Source organism: Urocitellus parryii, chromosome 8, assembly GCF_045843805.1.
Source record: "Urocitellus parryii isolate mUroPar1 chromosome 8, mUroPar1.hap1, whole genome shotgun sequence".
Lineage (NCBI taxonomy): Eukaryota > Metazoa > Chordata > Mammalia > Rodentia > Sciuridae > Urocitellus > Urocitellus parryii.
The window spans coordinates 7,532,177-7,554,265 of record NC_135538.1 but is presented as its reverse complement, the minus strand read 5'-3'; the positions used below and the strand labels follow the sequence as shown (position 1 = coordinate 7,554,265).

Genomic DNA, 22,089 nt, shown 5'->3' with positions numbered 1-22,089 from the left:
AGCCGGGTGCAGCACACCCGAGCTGGATTACCGTCCTTCAAACTCCTGAGCGTGGGCTGCGGGACTCCGAGGCCTGCCTGCCATCCTGCTGTTTGTCTGTTCCTGGTCTTTTCTTTCACTTGATCACGTCACTCTCACCCTCTCTTCTTAAACCTTGAATCTCTCCTCACCCTTAGCTGATGACCTTGACCTTAGTTTGCTGAGAAAAGAGATCCTGTGTCTTCAGGGAGAACATCTAACTTCTTTCTACCCCTTCTGCAATCACAGCTACCCACCAGGCTGCATCTGGGCCACAGCTCTGCTCTGTGTCACCACGAATTAATGGGGCTCCTCGTCCAGCACAGGCCAGCGATCCCCAAGCTCTAGACTCGCACGTTCCTGAAGCATCAATTGCTTCCTACTGGGTATTCCTCTCAGTTTATCAAATCTCCCTCCCTCCCCAGCCCCGGGAGGCTTGTCCATACCCTGTCTCCACTGACGCATTCTCTCTAAATCCACTCTAGCCAGGGCCGCTTTCCCCTCTCTACCAGAACGGCTGCCATCAGGGTCAGAAACGACTCCGCCCCCGTGGCCGAGTTCCGCTTCTCATCTCACTTGAGCTTCCAGTAGGATCCGCTGAAGCTTCAGTTGATTCCACTCCCTTTGCCTTCCGGAACGCTTGGCTGCCCCCTGGATGCATCCTTCCTTCTCAGGACACTCAGCCTGATGGGGCCCTCTTGGTTTCCATCGCTTCTTCCTTCTCCTCTCCTCTAAACTTTGAAACCTGCCAAGATTCAGCCCTTAGACCTCTTCCCCTTTTCAGTGACTGGCGTTTTGCAGGTATACCCATCCGACCTCAGGATTCCAAGTTCCGCCTGTTTGCACACAGCACCCACATTTAGATCCCTGCATACAACTGTCCCCAGCTCCAGGTACTCCACTGGATGTCCCCACTGGCGGTCTCCTAGGCTCTCAAGCTCCAGAAGTCTCCACCTTGCTCCACTGCTGTCTGGTCCATTCAACAAATGGCTAGACACTTATCCTCTCTTTCTACCAGAACATACATCGTGTCCACATGCAAATCCAGTTGTATCCAGGCTCCATCCAGGTATTGCTGTCTCTCTATGGTCTAGTCCATGTCACTGTCCTCTCTGTCTGGGCTGATGCAAAAGCCCCAATTTGGCCTTTCTCTTCCTGCTGTGCAGCCCTTGGAGTCTAATCTGAACACAGAGGCTGTTGACTCTTGAATCCTATTAGTCACTCCTCTCAGAACCTTCTGGTGGCTTCTAATTTCACTGGGAGTGAGAGTGAAATCCTTGCAATAGTCTATGCACTATTTTGGATCTGGCCCCGTCCACCTGTCTGTCCTGCCTGACTGCCGGATTCTGCCCCTGCTCATGCTGTTTGGGCCATACTGGTCTTCTTCCTGTTCTTTACAAACATCCAGCTCATTCCTGCTTCCCGGCCTCTGTTCTTGCTGATCCTTCTGCCTAGAAAGCTCTTCCCTAGTATCTGCAGGGCCGGATAGCTACCTCCTTCTTGTCTTTGCCCAAGAGTGACCTTATGAGTGGCATCTTTCCGTCACTCCAGGCAAAATAGAAACCCCAGCCTGCCCTTCTCCAGCTCAGCTCTGCTTTCCGCCGCAGCACCTGTTGTGCTCGGACGTCAACTTGTTGACGTTGTGGTTGATCTTTGGCTACTGACAGCCTTCCCACTGGAATTTAAACTCCAAGAGGCTGGTGTGTGTTCTGTTCCCTGCACTGCTGTGTCCCGGTGCCTAGAACAGCACCTGGCACTGAGTACTTGTTTGACGGGTGAGCTTGAGGAGCACAGTTGCAAACTTCTAACTTCATGGTAGAGTGAGTTCTGGTCCTTGTGCTGGGTTCCTGAAGTTATGGGGGGTCTTTGTCTTCTAATTACGAAGGAGAACCTGCCCCACTGGAAGGAATTTCCTGAATCCCACCTGCATGGCAGAGGGACGCGTGAGTGGGGAGGTGCAGTCGGGACAGGGTCCCCTGGGCTTCTGGATCACACCACTGGGAGGCAAGCACCCAGCTCACCAACTGGAACTTGGCCCTGAGCCACCGGCAGATGGTAACCCAGGATGAGGGGCGACCGGGGATGGGAAACATCACCAAATCAGTTCTTTCTCTTTTCGAATGTCTCATCTCATCGGCATTAGAGAGCCACACAGTCCACTGAACTTCTTAAAAGTAACCTGGAGGTCAGGATTCTCAGCAGAAATCTCCCTTTTATTTCCATGCACCGCTTTTCACTGTTTGTTTGTCTGGCTTGTTCACAGACCGTCACCTGAAGCATCCCGCCGAGGTCTCCTCATGGATGGGTCCAACGTGATCCCGACGGTCGCGGAAGCGTCCCTGAACGCCTCGGGCCGCGGGAACGCCTCCGTGGGGAGTCCGCGTCCGCACATCCCCGTGGTGCACTGGGTCATCATGGGCATCTCCCCGCTGGGGCTGGTGGGAAATGGAATTCTCCTCTCGTTCCTCTGCTTCCGGATGAGGAGAAGCCCCTTCACGGTCTACATCACCCACCTGTCCATCGCGGACATCTCCCTGCTCTTCTGTATTTTCATCCTGTCCATCGACTACGCTTTAGACTATGAGCTCTCTTCTGGCCACTACTACACGATCGTCACGTTATCGGTGACTTTCCTGTTTGGCTACAACACGGGCCTCTATCTGCTGACGGCCATCAGTGTGGAGAGGTGCCTGTCAGTCCTCTACCCCATCTGGTACCGATGCCACCGCCCCAAGCACCAGTCGGCACTGGTCTGCGCCCTCCTGTGGGCGCTTTCTTGCTTGGTGACCACCATGGAATATGTCATGTGCATCGACAGCGAAGAGGGTCACTCCCGAAGTGACTGCAGGGCGGTCATCATCTTCATATCGGTCCTGAGCTTCTTGGTCTTCATTCCCCTCATGCTGGTGTCCAGCACCATCTTGGTGGTGAAGATCCGAAAGAACACGTGGACGTCGCACTCCTCGAAGCTGTACATGGTCATCATGGTCACCATCATCATATTCCTCATCTTCGCCGTGCCCATGAGAGTCCTCTACCTGCTGTACTACGAGTACTGGTCCACGTTCGGGAACCTGCACAACCTCTCTCTGCTCTTCTCCACCATCAACAGTAGCGCCAACCCTTTCATTTACTTCTTTGTGGGCAGCAGCAAGAAGAAGCGGTTCAAGGAGTCCTTAAAAGTGGTTCTGACCAGGGCTTTCAAAGATGAAATGCAGCCTCGGCGCCAGGAGGGCAATGGCCACACCATCTCCATCGAGACGGTCGTCTGAGGCCTGAGGAGGACAGAAGTGTGGACAGAGGTGGTGGAGCACAGGTGACTGACTTCAGCGTGTTTAAACTCCTGGTCCCAGAAGGATGCCCTTTTCCTATGCATGAGACGCCGACAGCCGTGAGAGTCTGCTCTTGTCCTGTCTCCGCTGGAAAAGCCTGAGTCCGCGTCAGGCCTCTGTCACTTCTGTACTTAACAGTCCCCTCTGTGCTCTTGCTGGCCCTTCTGGTGGCGTTTTATTGTGATTCACAAAAGCTACTCCATAGCTGTGACCAGGAGAGGGACCACCACAAAGTGTGCAGCGTGGAGGGAAGAACCAGGGCTTAGCCTGACTCTGCCATCTGCACCCCTGGCATCAGGCGGTGCTCTGACCTGCCTGCGCCTCCCTCCCTCCCTCCCTCACTTATGAGATACTCACAGAGGCTGTCTGGACTCCCAGGGTCGCTGTGGGGGTGAGGTGGAGTTATGTCCAGACCTGGCACGTGGTCAGATGTTCAATGAACACCCTCCTCACGCCTTCAAGTGGGAGATGAAGCGCTCATTTCTGCCTGGTAAAGGGCACGCGCACAGCTCTGTCTTGCCCAGATATTGTCACATCTTTTAAAATGTTGGGTGTAGGTGGGCGAAGGCCTTTTGGCTCACAGTGTGACAGCTTCTCGTGGCGTGGCACCTTAGGAGCTTGGTGTCAGCTGTGAAGACAGGCACTTGCCTGCCCGGGGAGTTCCCTGCGGCTTCCTTTCCCTGGCTGCCTTGACTCGGGGCTGGCACGTCGACTTCCTCAGACGCAAGCTCACGAGGCCGGCTGTGTTCCGAAGACCCCCCTCCAGGGTGGGTGATCGGTAGCCACAAGTCCTCACCTCAGCCTGGGCAGGCCTCTGCAGCTCCATGCCTCCCTTCTCGAGGCATTCCGTCCATGGTTCCTGGAAGGAGGCCCAGCCGCAGGGCTGGCAGGGAGGCAGCCACACCCGGAGGGATCTGGAGGGTCTTCCTCAAGACAGATCTTTGCACTGCTCCTCCAGCATCTCTACTCAGCTCGGGCCTAGGGCAGGCCCTGCCTCCTGCCTGCCCAGAGTTGCTGTCCCCAGGCAGCTGGTCCCGCATGTTTTTGATAAAAGGTCTTGCTAAAGTTAGCAAGGCTGGCCTTGAGCCTGCTATCCTCCTGCCTCAGCCCAGTTGCTAGGATTACAGGCATGTGCCACGCCACCCGGCTCCACTCAGTCTTTTATAATTAATATTTTAAACTTTGCCTTTTTTTTTTTTTTTTTAGTGTGTGTCAGTATTCTTTAGTAAATACAGCCTTTTTTTTTTTTTTTTGGTGTGTGGTAGTTTTATATTTGCAATGATGAGGCCTTTTTGTTTCAGTGTCCCACATACATGGAGATGCAATCAGATGGCCACAATTCTTACATGAATAACAACTTCAATTATAGTTGTTCTTAATTTAATCAGTGCTTTTTCTAGTGGATTTGTGTGTGTGCAGGGAGAGAAGCCAGGGCCTTGCATTCATGCACTCTGTCACCTCATGTGCTCTGTCACCTGTCTATTCCCCTAGCCCCTTAGGGGAAAAATCTTAAGATCAAAGGGGATAGGGATTTAATAAATGGAGCTGGTAAATCAAGTTAATGCAAGGGCATTTCCCCCATCATTTTACATATGTTTTCTTTGATTTGGTAATAATTGTTTCTTTTGCTTTGCACAGACTCAAATTCAGTACCTCAAGCAAGTCCAGCAGCCGAGTGTTGCCCAACTGAGATCAACAATGGTAGACCCAGCGATCAACTTGTTTTTCCTAAAAATGAAAGGCGAACTGGAACAGACTAAAGACAAACTGGAACAAGCCCAAAATGAACTGAGTGCCTGGAAGTTTACGCCTGATAGGTAAACAAATCATACTCCCCAGTCAAGACTTCCCTGACAGTCCCACTGCGAGAAAGCTGTGGTGGGACAGCCAAGTACTCGTTTCCACACCAAGACTCAGACTTTTTGAGCCAAACAAAACAAAACACATTCTTATACCGTGCAGCTTGTAATGATTAATGTAAAACTTACCAGATGAACCTTGTGTTTCAGCTTTTTTTTCTTCCCCTTCCCTTTGCTTCTGAGGCCTGATGTCGTCGGACTATTCCGAAGAAGAGGCCACCTCCGAAAAATTCCCCTTCTAGAACATGTAGACACTTGAGAAATGTTTCTGTTTGAAGAAAATAGAGGGAGAAACAGAAGTCTTAAGTCTGTGGCACACTGTGTCTTCAGACAGTTTGGAGGATTGAAAACCTAGAGATTTAAAAATCATGAATTGAACATGTAAAATTCCAGTAAAATGTAAAAACGGAATATGCATCGCTCTTAGCCTTGAGCATAATGACTTAGAGACACTGTGTATCAGTTTTGCCAATAAGACTGTGGACTTCATGATTGTTGTTGAACTTCTGGGTCAAAACTCAAATGAGGTGATATTGCCTTTAAAGGTTTTTCTGCTGAGAACCAACTTTTAATAGTCATGAGAAAATCAAATAATAGCTGTCAGTACAAGTAGAGCATATATTTAACCATCTAGCTTAGGGCTCTCTCTTACATAATGGAGCCTTAAATCAATGTGGTTTTCATCAATGGTTCTTTGAATGGTTTTAAAAACTGCAGACAACTGAGGACTGTGCAGACATGAAGGTGTGGTATTGAACTTCAGGTTTAAACTGTGTGAAGCGTTATGAACGTTCATTTCACAACTAGATTGTATAAGGACATTGGCTGTGATGATGAGACTCACTGCATTATTTTTTCTCAGTAGTGAACTTTATGAATCCCCATCCCATTCAACAGGCACATGTTAAAAGAGCATTGTCACTGGTGTTAATGGGGGAATGTGTTCCTTCGTTGTATTGGGGCCTTTTGTATTACACTCTTGATATTAAATTAAATGTGCCTTGGAATAGTCGCTTTTTTTCCCCCCAAAGTTCAAGGAATACTATGATTTTGTTGTACTCTTAACATTTTAATTTTGGGGGGCTGTGGAGAGCAGATTCATTTTGGAAAAATGGTTGCTGTGCTCTCAAAGTGAAGGAAAAAGCTATCTCATTTTTAAAAGACCTACTTTGTTCCAGCTGGTATCATAAAAGACAAGGAGACTTGATACTTATTACTTTTTGACACTTTGTCCTAGGGTATTGTAGTAGAAATTAATGTGGGACAATCTCACAGGGTGCCTGCCAGAAGATTGGGGACATAATATGTTGGAACTATGGGCTGGCCTAAGTGAGACATTTTGCGAACCAAAAAAAAGGTATAGTGACCATTTCTAGAAAATTCATATGATCATTTAGATAAATGAGGCATTATTTTCTTCATGCTTCCATCCAATCCTGGAGATGAATTTTTTTTCATCAGAACATTCTATAAGTCACCAATTTGAATTTTCGCTTGGTGATAATGGAGTCTGAGATGAGTAGAAGAGAAATGTTCCAGCTTGTCCCATCGTTTAAGTGCAGTTTTAACAAGGGTGACTTAAATTCTTTCTTAATCATTCAAATCAATTGTAAGTATCTTGTATGTTTGTGCTTTAGGGAATTTATGGGGCAGAGGGTGGGTTGAGGTGGTTTATGTGACTTTGCAGCAAGAAATCTGCTTCTAAAAATTGTGTTTTAAATTATCTTATTGTGCCCACATTAAGTCTTTTGTATTTATTTTGTGCTTTTTAAAATTTATGGCCTAACTGTATTTATAGTAGGTCAAAAGGTAGTTCATAATATGTATCAATTAACATGTACTCAAATTTAGCTAGCGTCTTTCTTTGCCACTTAGGTACAGTCACTTTGAGGTCTGTGGGCTATATTCATGTTATTGTAAAACTTTTCTCTTAAATTAACAAGATAATAGATGCTTGTATGTAAAATTGAAACACTTGGAAAAAGGTAGAAATGAAAAGTGAGTGTCACTCCTGGATGTGACCTCATTCTTACACTCTGCTTTCCAGGAGTAGTAACCATTGTTGAATTTCTTGGGTATCATCAAGATAATTTGTATGCATACACAATCATTTTATGTGTATTGATTTAAACAGATGTGATTATACCATTACATACAAATGATTTGTAGATCCCCACCACCTTTCTTTTTTCTCTTGGGCATTTTTTAGTACATATAGTTTACTATATTTTAATGGTTACATAGTATTTCCATTTAGTGAATCATAATTTATTTTAATGAAAGTTTGTTCTGTAAAATTAGGCTATAAATCCAAAGTTCTTTGGGTACTAAAAATACATTATTAATTTGGAACAAATAATGCTCCATCGATTATAATCAGTGTGTAATAATTCAAGTAGAATGGGGTTTTGTGTATGTGTGGTATTTTTTTTCCACTTTAGTATTTTTCTGCTTTAATTTTATGGGAGAAAGATTCCTGAGTTATATTGTCCACTTTAGTCAAAATATTTCATTCATGTGTATAATGCATACATTTTAGCCTGTGTTTCAGCACATTTAAAGAGGTATGTTTTAGTATTTGGCAGTTTTCAGTTTGCATTTAATCACATAGGTAATTGTGTGCTCATTTCTGCAAAATAGCCTGCCAGGCCTCCCTTCACCTCGAAATACAAGGTTCATTTCTTCATTCCTTTTTTAAAATCCTTCTCTTCAAATATTTCCCATTGTATTTGTTTTGTGAGTTATTTGGTTTTAGAAATGGTGTGTGTGTGTGTGTGTGTGTGTGTGTGTGTGTGTATAATTTAAAAATTATTTCAGAAACATTTGAATGAATGAAAAAAAAAGAAAAAGAAAGAAACATTTGAATGAGAGGAATGATCCTGACTTTTTATTCATCTTTCAAACACTTTTTATTTATTTATTTGGTACTGGGATTAAACCCAGGCCTTTTTCATTTTTGTTTTGAAACAGGGCCAGGCTAGCCTCATATGCGGATCCTCCTTTTTTTTAATATTTATTTTTTAGTTGTACTTGAACATAATACCTTTGTTTATTCTTATGTGGTGCTGAGGATCAAACCCAGGGGCTTGAATGTGCTAGGCGGAGCGCTCTACTGCTGAGCTGCAACCCAGCCCAGTATGTAGCAGTTCTTCTGTCTCATCCTCCCCAGTTGCTGGGGTTATAGACCTGCCCCTCCAGTCCTGACTTTCAACTATTTTGTATGTTTTGTTTCCTAAACATTTTATTTATTTATTTAGTTGTGTTGGGGATCAAACCCAAGGCCTTGCACATGCTAGGCAAGTGCTGTATCACTGAGCTACACCCCACTCCCTGTTTGCTTGGGGCAGGTGCTGAAGCTTGAATGTAGGGCCTCACATGCTAAACATAGGTTCCACCCCTGATTATAACCCCAAGCCTTTTTTTTTTTTGGTGTGTGTGTGTGTGTGTGTGTGTGTGTGTGTGTGTGTTATGCATCACATAAATTTTACATGAGATAATTAATAAAAATGAGATAAAATTACAGAGTTTTTTTGAAAAGTGTTTTTGTGTTTGAGTTATCACTAATTTTAGAAGTGATAGTGTTATCTTAGATCAGCTATTTATAAAAAGATGAGTTTTTAAAATTTTTTTTTGCAATAGAATTTTTTTGGGATGTGATTGGGGGGGGATGCCAGGGATTGAAATCAGGGGCACTTGAACACTGAGCCACATTCCAAGCCCTTTTTTGTGTTTATTTAGAGACAGGATCTCATTGAGTTGCTAAGTGCCTTGCTTTTGCTGAGGCTGGTTTTGAACTTGAGATCCTCCTGTCTCAGCCTCCTGAGCCGCAGGGATTGTAGGCGTGTACCACCATGCCCAGTTTGCAATAGAGTTTTCGATGTTTTTATATGGGGTTAAGTCAGGTCATTAATGTATTTTACAGCTTTCTTTTCCTAATCCTTATTAAATTCATAGAAAAGAATTTTCAGTTTAATTGCTGTATGCCTTGCAAGAAATAAAGTTGTTGCAGCATTGGTAGCCAAGTGGAAAGAAGTCCACTGCCTTTGACAGCGGTGTTCATGATATCTTTTTTTGTTGTTGTTGTCCGTAATATCTTATTTCCTCATTGTTTGGTTTCTAAGTGCTTGTTCAGTGGAGGGTAAGTCTGAGGATGCTTATGAAAAATGGGATAAATCTGAAGCTACAGTAGCAATGAAGAAGAACACCAGCTAATATAATTGAAATATAAAAGAATAAAACCCTTGTCATGTGCTAACTCGTGAGTTTCACCTCGTACTCATTTGAGTAGTGTTAAACTAGGTTTTACTGTTCCATAGATTTTTGTAAGGAAACTTACAGGCTTTTTTGTTGGGTTAGAACATAAGCTGTGATAGTGAAAAGAACTTTGCCATACTACTTGAAAGATTAAGAATTATCTATCAAGTGCTCCCAGTTTTAAAGTTCTAAGTCTTGATAGAATCAGATGCACTCAGAAGTAATGCATCAGGAAAGTGCATTACTACTAGAACAAGGAAAAACTAGAATTAAAATATTTTTAACCAATAAAGTCATTTTGAGCTTAATTCAGTGAAAAGAATGTCGTACTGTCCCTATCCACATCCCAAAGTTATTATCACAGTTATATACTTAAATTAATACCTTTAAAAGTACCAGTAATTTCTGTCAGTATTGCTGAGGCTGAAGTAAAGCTGTTATCAGGGCTTCTGATTTTACTTCTGCCATTGCTGTGCATGTGCTTATAGGAACTACAGTATATGGCCCTAGCATTTGGAAATGGAGCTATTGAAAGTAAGGCACTCCTAATTTGGTAGACATTTTTATGTTTGCATTATTTGTCTTAAGTAATCCCTGATTGGGCTGGGGATGTGGCTCAAGCGGTAGCGCGCTCTCGTGGCATGCGTGCGGCCCGGGTTCGATCCTCAGCACCACATACCAACAAAGATGTGTCCGCCGAGAACTAAAAAATAAATATTAAAAATTCTCAAAAAAAAAAAAGTAATCCCTGATTGTTGTGATTCATAGTTAATCTTTTTCCACATCAGTAAAAGCTAAGCTGCATATTAGTATTAAATTTTAAAACTTATGCCCCAGTTTGGCGACTTAAAAAAATATCTATATCTATATCTATATATATATATTTTTTAAAGAGAGAGTGAGAGAGGAAAGAGAGAATTATTTATTATTTATTTTTTAGTTCTCGGCAGACACAACATCTTTTGTATGTGGTGCTGAGGATCGAACCCGGGCCGCACGCATGGTAGGCAAGCACGCTACCGCATGAGCCACATCCCCAGCCCCTATATATATATTTCATATAAAAAGTTAAACGAGGCTGGGCGGCTGTGCCACATGCCTGTAATCCCAGCTACCTGGGAGGCTGAGGCAGGAGGATAACAAATTCAGGGTCAGCTTGGGCAATTTATTAGCAAGACCCTGTCTCAAAAAATAAAAAGGGCTGGAGGTGATGGAGTGTCCCTGGGTTCAGTCCCTAGGCTGGGGAAAGAAAAAGTTAAATGAGGCATTGATGAGTGAGTAGAAAAGAGCCCCCACCCTCCATTCCCACTGCTACGGATCAGGCCCAGGGCCTTGTACATGCTGGGCAAGTGTTCTACCACTGGGCTACCCCAGCTCAGAAGAGTTTTAAGGCTTAAAATAGTAATACTGAAAGTGCTTCACTTAACAGAATAGATATATTCTTGAGAAGTAGGAAATATTCATGTGCCAGAGAATCTATTTAGTAGGAGGAATTTATATGTTTTTCTAGCAAGGATAAATATATTTTGATTCATTTATAGGTATTTTAAAGAAAGTATATTTATGACTGATACTGCATGTACCTTTTCAAGAACTTTTGTTTGATAAAGCTAAGTACCTGAGTGTAGTTAATATGGTATATGCAAGATGTGTATTACTTAACTGGACTGTTTCTATTTTAAATGATATTTTGAGTTGAATAGATTATTGATGTAAAAGAAAAACAATTAAAAAAGGCTTTTTGGGTACTCTCTGTATAGGGGTTATTTTTGCTGGTGTATAGGCAAAATACTGACATACAGAAGATGGACATGTTCCAGAAAAGAAGATGGTAATTATAGGGTGGCATTTATTGTGAAGTAGTTATGTTCTGTATGTGTTATATCTACTGCTGTAGTAATGCAAAGAAGGTTATAGAGATTTTTATCTTCATTTTGTGATGGTTGGCTCTTTCCTTTGCAGCCAAACAGGCAAAAAGTTAATGGCGAAGTGTCGAATGCTTATCCAGGAGAACCAGGAGCTTGGAAGGCAACTGTCCCAGGGTCGTATTGCACAGCTTGAAGCAGAGTTGGCTTTACAGAAGAAATATAGTGAGGAACTTAAAAGCAGTCAGGATGGTAAGGGGTTTTTTGAAAAGTTTGCTTAACTTTGCACTGGCTTTAAAACACTGCCAGGCATGATCACATAGGTTAGATTCTGTGCATGCTGTTCTCTGTCTGGTTATATAAAGTTATGAATGAAACATTTTTAGTTAAGTCAAAAAACAGCTATTTAATTTTAGGATTTTCCCCCCTCTCTAATTGCTTACTCCACAAATTGCATAAGAAATTTTTTTTGTTTGGTGGTTAAAAGGTGTATCTTTAACCATTTCTCGGTAAGAGTGAATCTTAGAAATGTTTAGCAATTTCCAGTAGTCTGAAAAGAATATAATTTTATCTATCAGGGTCCTAGTGAATAAGAGATTTAATATTTAAATTTGCTAAGACAACCCAAGTTTAATTGTTAGCCACTGTCCTCTTTGGGGCAAGCAGAGGTGCATCCAGTGCTCTTTCTCCTGTTTGCGAAGAGGACTGGTAGTGAGGCACATAGCCAAACTGAACATTTAAACTGAGGGATACCATATGTGATGGTTAATTGCAAAGAGAATCAGTGGCCAAGTACTACCTTTAAAACTACCTTTTAGTTGGGCACAGTGGCGAACACCTGTAATCCCAGTGGCTCCAGAGGCTGGGACAAGAGGATCATATGTTTGAGACCTGTCTGGGCAACTTAGTGAGACCCTGTTTCAGAATTGAAAAAGGACTGGAGTCAACTTGTACTACTTGTAAACATGTTAACTAGGAGATTTTTATATATCAGTGAGGGACTTTGTTTTCCCAAAGTCTTTTAAAAACTTAACAGACGTGTATTTGGGGGTGGGGTATGGGTAAAGGGAATTGAACTCAGGGCACTTGGCCACTGAGCCCCATCCCAGCTTTATTTTGTATTTGTAGACAGGATCTCATTGAGCTGCTAAGCACCTCACCTTTGTTGAGGCTGGCTTTGAACTCGTGATCCTCCTGTCTCAGCCCCCTGGGCCGCTGGGATTACAGGTGCCATGGGGCCCAGCTCGGACATGTGTATCTTAACTAGTCTCCTAGTAGTATTTTATGTGATTTTGTTCTTATATATGAAGCAGTCTTTGGTAACAGCACAGACCTCTTAAGAGAATTAAAGAACCATACTGTCCTGAGGACTGGACCTACTGTGGAGTTAAGACACTGACTAAGAGGGTGAGGAGTAAGGGGATTGGCTGTGGTGAACCCACAGGTAAATGTGGGTCATATTTTTCAGGCTGTAACCAGCTATGGGTAGCAGGATGGCTTGAATCATTTTCAGCTCGGTTCTTTAATATATTACTTGAAGTATCCAATTTGCCCCCACACTCATTTCTGAATGGCTATTTTAAAATTTCAAGTAAAAATTTAAAATGTGTTGTGGTATTAGCATCATTGTTTCTTAGCTGGTCTTGGTGGCATACGCCTGTAATCTCAGCCACTCAGGAGGCTGAGGCAGGAAAATCGAAGTTTGAATTCAGCCTGGGCAACTTAGCAAGACCTGGTCTCAAAGTAAAAAATAAAAAGGGCTGGGGATGTAGCTCAGTGGTTAAGTGCTCCGCAGTACCTCAAAAAAGAAAGAAAGTTGTGTTTCTTTACTTACTTAGTATTTATTGACTGCTTGGCTTTATGACTTTATTGAGAAATATTTTAAAATATTTTAAGAGATATTAAAGTAGGTTTGACTCTCCTTTGCACAGAACTAAATGACTTCATCATACAACTTGACGAAGAAGTAGAAGGTATGCAGAGTACCATTCTAGTTCTTCAGCAACAACTGAAGGAGACGCGCCAGCAGTTGGCTCAGTACCAACAGCAGCAGTCTCAAGCCTCAGCCCCAAGTACCAGCAGGACTACATCTTCTGAACCTGTAGAACAGGCAGAGGCCACAAGTAAAGACTGCAGTCGTCTGGCAAATGGACCAAGCAATGGCAGCTCCTCCCGTCAGAGGACGTCTGGGTCTGGATTTCACAGGGAGGGGAACACAACAGAGGATGACTTTCCTTCTTCTCCAGGGAATGGTAATAAGGCCTCCAACAGCTCAGAGGAGAGAACTGGCAGAGGAGGTAGTAGTTACGTAAACCAACTCAGTGCGGGGTATGAAAGTGTAGACTCTCCCACGGGCAGTGAAAATTCTCTTACACATCATTCAAATGACACAGACTCCAGTCATGACCCTCAAGAGGAGAAAGCAGTGAGTGGGAAAGGTAACCGAACTGTGGGCTCCCGCCACGTTCAGAATGGCTTGGACTCAAGTGTAAATGTACAGGGTTCAGTTTTGTAATATTTTTCCAGCAAATTTTTATACAGTGTCATTTAATTTGGGAGAGGATACTGTCCAGAAAATTGATGCATACTTTTTGTCACAACTTGCCTTTTTATGGGTGTGTTTTTGTTTTGTTTGATTCTTTTCTTTTTCCCCTTTCTTTTTTCTTTTTTTCCCTGGCTTCAATACCTCTGCCACTTTGGAAATTGTAACAGTTAATTACTTTGAATGTTGCTAAAAGGACATTTTGTGTAGGGTCAAGTTATTTTTATATGAGTTAATGTGAAGTTGTAAATGGAAATCTTTCCTTAAAAGTATGACACAATGATGTCTGTATAAATCTGTGTCTCTAGAACCCGTGCTGTGTAAGGGCATTCTTCCTCATGCTGTTATATACTTCCGCACCATTCAGACTTGTTAGAGTAGATGTGGGTTTATGACTGCCAAGTTTGCCCAGTACCGTAGATTTTTATCACTAAAAGTTGGACTTGTTGATGGAATCCTATAGTAGTTTCAGTGTTAGATACAATTTTTTCCACCATACATCTGTGCATTTTCTCTTTAGGTGACTGAATGTTTAAGATATTTGTGTGCATAGTTAACTCAATTTTTATGAACTGTTGTATCCTGTTAATGCATATTGCTCTGTGACTCCAGTATATCTTACCTGTACTGGCCAAACCTAAATAAAGATTTTTATTGTAACTCTTTATCATTGGTAAAAATTTTTTGTTTTGTTGTTTTGGGTATGTTTAGCTTTTGTCACATTGTCATTGACTTGCTGAATTTCTAATCATTATCCTTTAACATGCCACAAAGCTGAAATTTAGGTCTGCCCATTCATCAGTTTTGATTGTGCACATGATTATTAATCTGTGCTTTTTTTTGCAAAATGAAGTTGGAGTTTAGGACTGTTCTTTAATGTTTTTTTTCCTGACATAAAAATAATAATTTAAAAATATTTGAAAATGCAGAAAAGTCTAAAGAAAATAGTCACCAGCTATTTTGTTGGTTTTAACTGAAAAGCAGCTTATTTCTGTGGCCTGATTTTAATTAATTAGTGTATCCTTGTAGTCAGTGATGTTTGTTTTGAAACATAGGCCAGTATTATTGGGTTTCACTAACATATCTGTATATATTATATCACTAAGTCTATGGGGGTATTGAGATGTAGGAGAAAATGCTAAGATTGCTAAAGCTGGTTCCATTTTTTCCCCCTCAACGTAATTATACATTAACTATCAAGGACTAAGACATCATGTCTTTAGAATTCTGTAGCATATTTATATACGGTTGATATAAAACATGTCATTTCTGCTAAAAGCAAAACAGTTTTCAGACATAACTTGTAACCAGTGAACCTCAGAAGTGGAGTTACAACAATAATTGTAACAGAAGTTCAACTTAATTTGGAAATGATGACTATATTTTGCTTATCTAGCTGACACATCTGTGGTCTTAAGTGGTGTATTAAAAATAATTACTGGGGGGGCTGTAGTTGTGGCTCATGGTAGAGCGCTCATCTGGCACGTGCGAGGCCCTGGGTTCATTTCTCAGCATTACATAAAAATAAATAAAATAAAGGTATTGTGTCCAACTACAACTAAAAATAATTATTAAAAATAATAATAATGTATTGGGCTGTGGATGTGGCTCAGTGGTACAGTACTTGCATAGCATACACAAGGCCCTGGGCTCAATCCCCAGAACTGTAAAAAATGAAAAACCTTTTTTCCTTCATTATTGGGTATTGTGCTTGCTAGGCAAGATGTCTAGTGTACTGTGCTGAATCCCCAGCCCCATCCCTGCTTTTTGAAACAGATTGCCCAGGCTGGCTTCCGCCTCAGCCTCCCTAATTGCTGGGGTTGTAGGCATATACCACTGCCTGGCCTGCACGTAAAAAAAAAAAATAATAATATATATATATATATATATATATATATATAATATTTTAGTTGAACACAATATCTCAATATCTATTTTTTAATTTTTATGTGGTGCTGAAGATCGAACCTGGTGCCTCACACCTGAGAGGCAAGTGCTCTACCACTGAGCTACAACCCCAGCTTTTGCACTGTCTTTTGATTAACCTTTAGTTCAGTCTTCTAAAGTGAATGAAAAATAATATACAATTTGCATTTTTATATGATTAAACATTTTGATACATGCTAAATTAATATTCCCTGAGCAGGGTGTGGTGGTACCTGCCCATTATCCCAGCAACTGAGGAGGGTAAGACAGGATGATCACAAGCTCAAGGCAACTTAGTGAGAACCTGTCTCAAGATTAAACAAAATTTTTTTAAAGGGCTAGACATGCAACACAGTAAAGTACCTCTGTGTTCAATCCCTAGTACTAGGGGCAGGGGAGATATCTATGGAATGGAACTCACCTGTCGTGTTATCATTGGTGTGCAATAGAAAATTAGTTTTTCAAGGAGTAGTGCAATTTTATGACTAAACTTGTGTAGGCTTCTTTTTTTTTTATTATTGGTTGTTCACAACATTACAAAGCTCTTGACATATCATATTTCATACATTAGATTGAAGTGGGTTATGAACTCCCAATTTTACCCCAAATGCAGATTGCAGAATCACGTCGGTTACACATCCACAATTTTACATAATGCCCTATTAGTAACTGTTGTATTCTGCTACCTTTCCTATCCCCTACTATCCCCCTCCCCTCCCCTCCCATCTTCTCTCTCTACCCCATCTACTGTAATTCATTTCTCTCCTTGTTTATTTTCCCATTCCCCTCACAACCTCTTATATGTAATTTTGTATAGCAATGAGGGTCTCCCTTCATTTCCGTGCAATTTCCCTTTTCTCTCCCTTTCCCTCCAATCTCATGTCTCTGTTTAATGTTAATCTTTTCTTCCTGCTCTTCCTCCCTGCTCTGTTCATAGTTGCTCTCATTATATCAAAGAAGACATTTGGTATTTGTTTTTTAGGGATTGACTAGCTTCACTAAGCATAATCTGCTCTAGTGCCATCCATTTCCCTGCAAATTCTATGATTTTGTCATTTTTTATTGCTGCATAGTACTCCATTGTGTATAGATGCCACATTTTTTTTTTATCCATTCATCTATTGAAGGACATCTGGGTTGGTTCCACAGTCTAGCTATTGTGAATTGTGCTGCTATGAACATCGATGTGGCAGTATCCCTGTAGCATGCTCTTTTAAGGTCTTCAGGGAATAGTCCGAGAAGGGCAATAGCAGGTTCAAATGGTGGTTCCATTCCCAGCTTTCCCAGGAATCTCCAAACTGCTTTCCAAATTGGCCGCACCAATTTGCAGTCCCACCAGCAATGTACAAGAGTACCCTTTTCTCCACATCCTTGCCAGCACTTGTTGTTGTTTGACTTCATAGTGGCTGCCAATCTTACTGGAGTGAGATGGTATCTTAGGGTGGTTTTGATTTGCATTTCTCTGACTGCTAGAGATGGTGAGCATTTTTTCATGTACTTGTTGATTGATTGTATATCCTCCTCTGAGAAGTGTCTGTTCAGGTCCTTGGCCCATTTGTTGATTGGGTTATTTGTTATCTTATTGTCTAATTTTTTGAGTTCTTTGTATACTCTGGATATTAGGGCTCTATCTGAAGTGTGAGGAGTAAAAATTTGTTCCCAGGATGTAGGCTCCCTATTTACCTCTCTTACTGTTTCTCTTGCTGAGAAAAAACTTTTTAGTTTAAGTAAGTCCCATTTGTTGATTCTTGTTATTAACTCTTGGGCTATGGGCGTCCTATTAAGGAATTTGGAGCCCGACCCCACAATATGTAGATCGGAGCCAACTTTTTCTTCTATCAGACGCAGAGTCTCTGATTTGATATCAAGCTCCTTGATCCATTTTGAGTTAACTTCTGTGCATGGCGAGAGAAAGGGATTCAGTTTCATTTTGTTGCATATGGATTTCCAGTTTTCCCAACACCATTTGTTGAAGATGCTGTCCTTCCTCCATTGCATGCTTTTAGCCCCTTTATCAAATATAAGATAGTTGTAACTTTGTGGATTAGTCTCTGTGTCCTCTATTCTATACCATTGGTCCACCCGCCTGTTTTGGTACCAGTACCATGCTGATTTTTGTCACTATTGCTCTGTAATATAGTTTGAAATCTGGTATCGCTATACCGTCTGATTCACACTTCCTGCTTAGAATTGCTTTTGCTATTCTGGGTCTTTTATTTTTCCATATGAATTTCATGATTGCTTTCTCTATTTCTACAAGAAATGCCGTTGGGATTTTGATTGGCATTGCATTAAACCTATAGAGAACTTTTGGTAATATCGCCATTTTGATAATGTTACTTCTGCCTATCCATGAACAGGGTATATTTTTCCATCTTCTAAGATCTTCTTCTACTTCTCTCTTTAGGGTTCTGTAGTTTTCATTGTATAAATCTTTCACCTCTTTTGTTAGGTTGATTCCCAAGTATTTTATTTTTTTTTGAGGATATTGTGAATGGAGTGTTTTTCCTCATTTCTGTGTCAGAAGTTTTGTCGCTGATATACAGAAATGCCTTTGATTTATGCGTGTTGATTTTATATCCTGCCACTTTGCTGAATTCATTTATTAGTTCTAGTAGTTTCTTTGTAGACTCTTTTGGGTCTTCTAGGTATAGAATCATGTCATCTGCAAATAGTGATAATTTAAGTTCTTCTTTTCCTATTTTTATGCCTTTAATTTCTTTCGTCTGTCTAATTGCTCTGGCCAGTGTTTCGAGAACTATATTGAATAGAAGTGGTGATAGAGGGCATCCCTGTCTTGTTCCAGATTTTAGAGGGAATGCCTCTAACTTTTGTCCATTCAGAATGATGCTAGCCTGAGGCTTAGCATAGATAGCTTTTACAATGTCAAGGTAAGTTCCTGTTATCCCTAGTTTTTCTAATGTTTTGAACATAAAGGGATGCTGTACTTTGTTGAATGCTTTCTCTGCGTCTATCGAGATGATCATATGGTTCTTTAAGTCTATTGATGTGGTGAATAACATTTATTGATTTCCATATATTGAACCAGCCTTGCATCCCAGGGATGAATCCTACATGATCATGGTGCACAATTTTTTTTTATGTGTTTTTGTATTCGATTCGCCAGAATTTTATTGAGGATTTTTGCATCTAGGTTCATTAGAGATATTGGTCTGTAGTTTTCTTTCTTTGAGGTGTCTTTGTCTGGTTTCGGAAGCAGGGTGATATTGGCCTCACAGAATGAATTTGGAAGAGCTCCCTCTTTTTCTATTTCCTGAAATAACTTGAAAAGTATTGGTATTAATTCTTCTTTAAAGGTTTTGTAAAACTCCGCTGTATACCCATCCGGTCCTGGGCTTTTCTTGGTTGGTAGTCTTTTGATGGCTTCTTCAATTTCATCCATTGATATTGGTCTGTTCAAATTGTGTGTATCCTCCTGACTCAGTCTGGGCAAATCATAAGACTTAAGAAATTTATTGATGTCTTCACTATCTTCTATTTTATTGGAATATAGGTTTTCAAAATAATTTCTAATTGTCTTCTGTATTTCTGTAGCATCTGTTGTGATATTGCCTTTTTCATCCCGTATGTTAGTAATTTGAGTTCTCTCTCTTCTTCTCTTTGTTAGCATGGCTAAAGGCCTGTCAATCTTATTTATTTTTTCGAAAAACCAACTTTTAGTTTTGTTAATTTTTTCAATAGTTTCTTTTGTTTCAATTTCATTGATTTCCGCTCTGATTTTAATTATTTCTTGCCTTCTGCTACATTTGCTGTTGTTTTGCTCTTCCTTTTCTAGGGCTTTGAGATGAAGTGTGAGCTCATTTATTTGTTGGTTTTTCCTTTTTTTGAGGAATGACCACCAGGCGATGAATTTCCCTCTTAAAACTGCTTTCATTGTGTCCCATAGATTCCGATATGTTGTGTCTGTATTGTCATTTATCTCTAAGAATTTTTTGATTTCCTCCTTTATGTCTTCTGTAACCCATTGATCATTTAGTAACATATTGTTCATTTTCCATGTGATGTAGGATTTTTCCTTCGTTCTTTTATCATTGATTTCCAGTTTCATTCCATTATGATCAGATAAAATGCATGGTATTATCTCCACCCCTTTATATTTACTGAGGGTTGCCCTATGGCATAATATATGGTCTATTTTTGAGAAGGATCCATGTGCTGCTGAGAAAAAAGTATATCCATTTGATGATGGTTGATACATTCTATATATGTCAGTTAAGTCTAGGTTATTGATTGTGGTATTGAGTTCTATAGTTTCTTTATTCAACTTTTGTTTGGAGGATCTGTCCAATGGTGAGAGAGGTGTGTTGAAGTCACCCATAACTATTGTGTTATGGTCTATTTGATTCTTGAACTTGAGGAGAATTTGTTTTATGAATATCGCAGTGCCATTATTTGGTGCATAAATATTGATAATTGTTATGAATTGTTGGTGAATGGTTCCTTTTAACAGTATATAATGCCCTTCTTTATCCCTTTTGATTAACTTAATCTTGAAGTCGATTTTATTCGATATGAGGATGGCCAACATTTGGTCCACAGCAAGTGCCAAGTACACAGTGACTGCTCAGTAAATGTCAGCCACTACTGTATCCAAGTGAAGTTCCAGTCCTTTAAGTCCATCTCCCTTTGTTAAACTACTCCCAATAGAAATTTTTATTTGCAGGGTTGGGGTTGTAGCTCAGTGGTAGAGCGCTCACCTAGCATATGTGGGTCCCTGGGTTTGATCTTCAGTATCACATAAATAAAAAAAAGGTATTGTGTCCAATAAAGATTAAAAAGTATTTTAAAAAATTTATTTGAGCAGTTGATTTTAAAAAGAAGAGATAATAATAGCTTTACTTAAAGAATCCTTTAATTTTTCAACAGGTTAGTGTTAGAGCTGCCCCTTTAGAGTGTTGCCATTAGAGCTCCCTCAGTAATATCCCCCTCAAAGCTGGTAGCTGAACTATGATTCCAAGAATTGAGACACTGTTAGTCTTCCTTCATTTTTCAGTAAAAAGAACTGTACCTGAACCAGAGATGCCAACTCAAGCAGTCTTAATGACAGCTGTGCCAAATACTTAAAAAGTTGGGCATAATCATGTGAAATGGCAATGGAATAACCAAAAAACTACAATTATGCAGATTTTAAGTATATAGCTAAAGACATAGATTAATTTAATGGATTTAGTTAAGTACTGTCTCTTAGAAGTAATTTGGTGGTTAGGAGCAAAGCTCAGTGGTAGAGTGCTGGCCTGGCAGGCTCTAGGCTGGTGTTATCCACAGCACTGACAACAATGTCAAATTTGGCCTGTGAAGGAAATACCAATAAGAGGAATAAAAACATTTCACAAGCCAGGTGCAGTGGTGCACACCTGTATGTAACCCCAGCCACTCAGACTGAGGCAGGAGGAGTGCAAGTTCAAAGCCAGCCTTGGCCTTAGCAAGGCCTCAGCAATTTAATTAGACTGTCTCAAAAAGGGCTGGGAATATAGCTTAGTGGTAAAGTGCCCCCGAGTTCATTTCCCAGTAAAAGAAAACAAAAAACAAGTCTTGCCTTGAAGGATGGACCAATTGACATTCACATAAAGTAGTGAATGCCTCTATGCTACTACAAGGAAGATTTCAAGAACACCTGTTTTGTTAGTACTTGTTACTTAGAGCTCCATGGATGAGCTTGGTTTCTCAGCTGTTATGTGGCTGACCACTTCCGAGATACTTTTACAGAATTATGGAAAGTTATCCTGACAGTTTTGTCTCTCAGATGTTCCCCATTTCTCACACGAATAGCTCTTTATTCCCTGTACTCCATCATTATTCACTACTCTTCTATGATGATGCTGTCTTGGGCATTCATCTGTCTCCATGGCTATAATGAATACTTTATAGCCCTGAATAAAGTAATTATCTCTGATCTGGACCTATTACGGGGCAGTTGTGACGAGGCAGTGTGGAGCTACCCTTAGTGGTACAGAGCACACTGCCAACCTCCATCCTACGCAAATCCACTGGGGATTCACCACTCCTCACATGAATACCAATTTGCTAATTGGTAAGTTGGTGAATTCTGCTTTGTATCTAAAACCTGACTTGGATCCTTGCAACTGTTTATGAAACAACCAAGAATGGTTTCAAAGCCTCTGCAGGACAAACTAGCTCTGTAATACCAGTAAAATGGTGGCTACTTATACGCACTTGGAAATTATGGTGGTTACCCACCCACTTCCTCTGCTAAGCAGCCCAGGTAACATGATTCTAGATCTAACTTAAGACTTTTTTTCTCTTCTTTCCTC

General features: G+C 41.1%; 2 protein-coding genes across 2 annotated transcripts; both read left to right on the top strand.

Annotated features, from left to right (window-relative positions):
- The first annotated feature begins 2,315 nt into the window (after positions 1–2,315).
- On the top strand, positions 2,316–3,290 carry LOC144256692 (proto-oncogene Mas-like). The gene has a single exon (XM_077802104.1). It carries the CDS (start codon positions 2,316–2,318, stop codon positions 3,288–3,290), a length of 975 nt encoding a protein of 324 aa, XP_077658230.1.
- Positions 3,291–4,994: 1,704 nt separating this feature from the next.
- On the top strand, positions 4,995–14,491 carry LOC144256576 (pre-mRNA-splicing regulator WTAP-like). Its single transcript, XM_077801830.1, has 3 exons — positions 4,995–5,167; positions 11,426–11,580; positions 13,260–14,491. The coding sequence occupies exons 1-3, from the start codon at positions 5,049–5,051 to the stop codon at positions 13,841–13,843; spliced, it is 858 nt and encodes a 285-aa protein (XP_077657956.1). The 5' UTR covers positions 4,995–5,048; the 3' UTR covers positions 13,844–14,491.
- Positions 14,492–22,089: the final 7,598 nt, after the last annotated feature.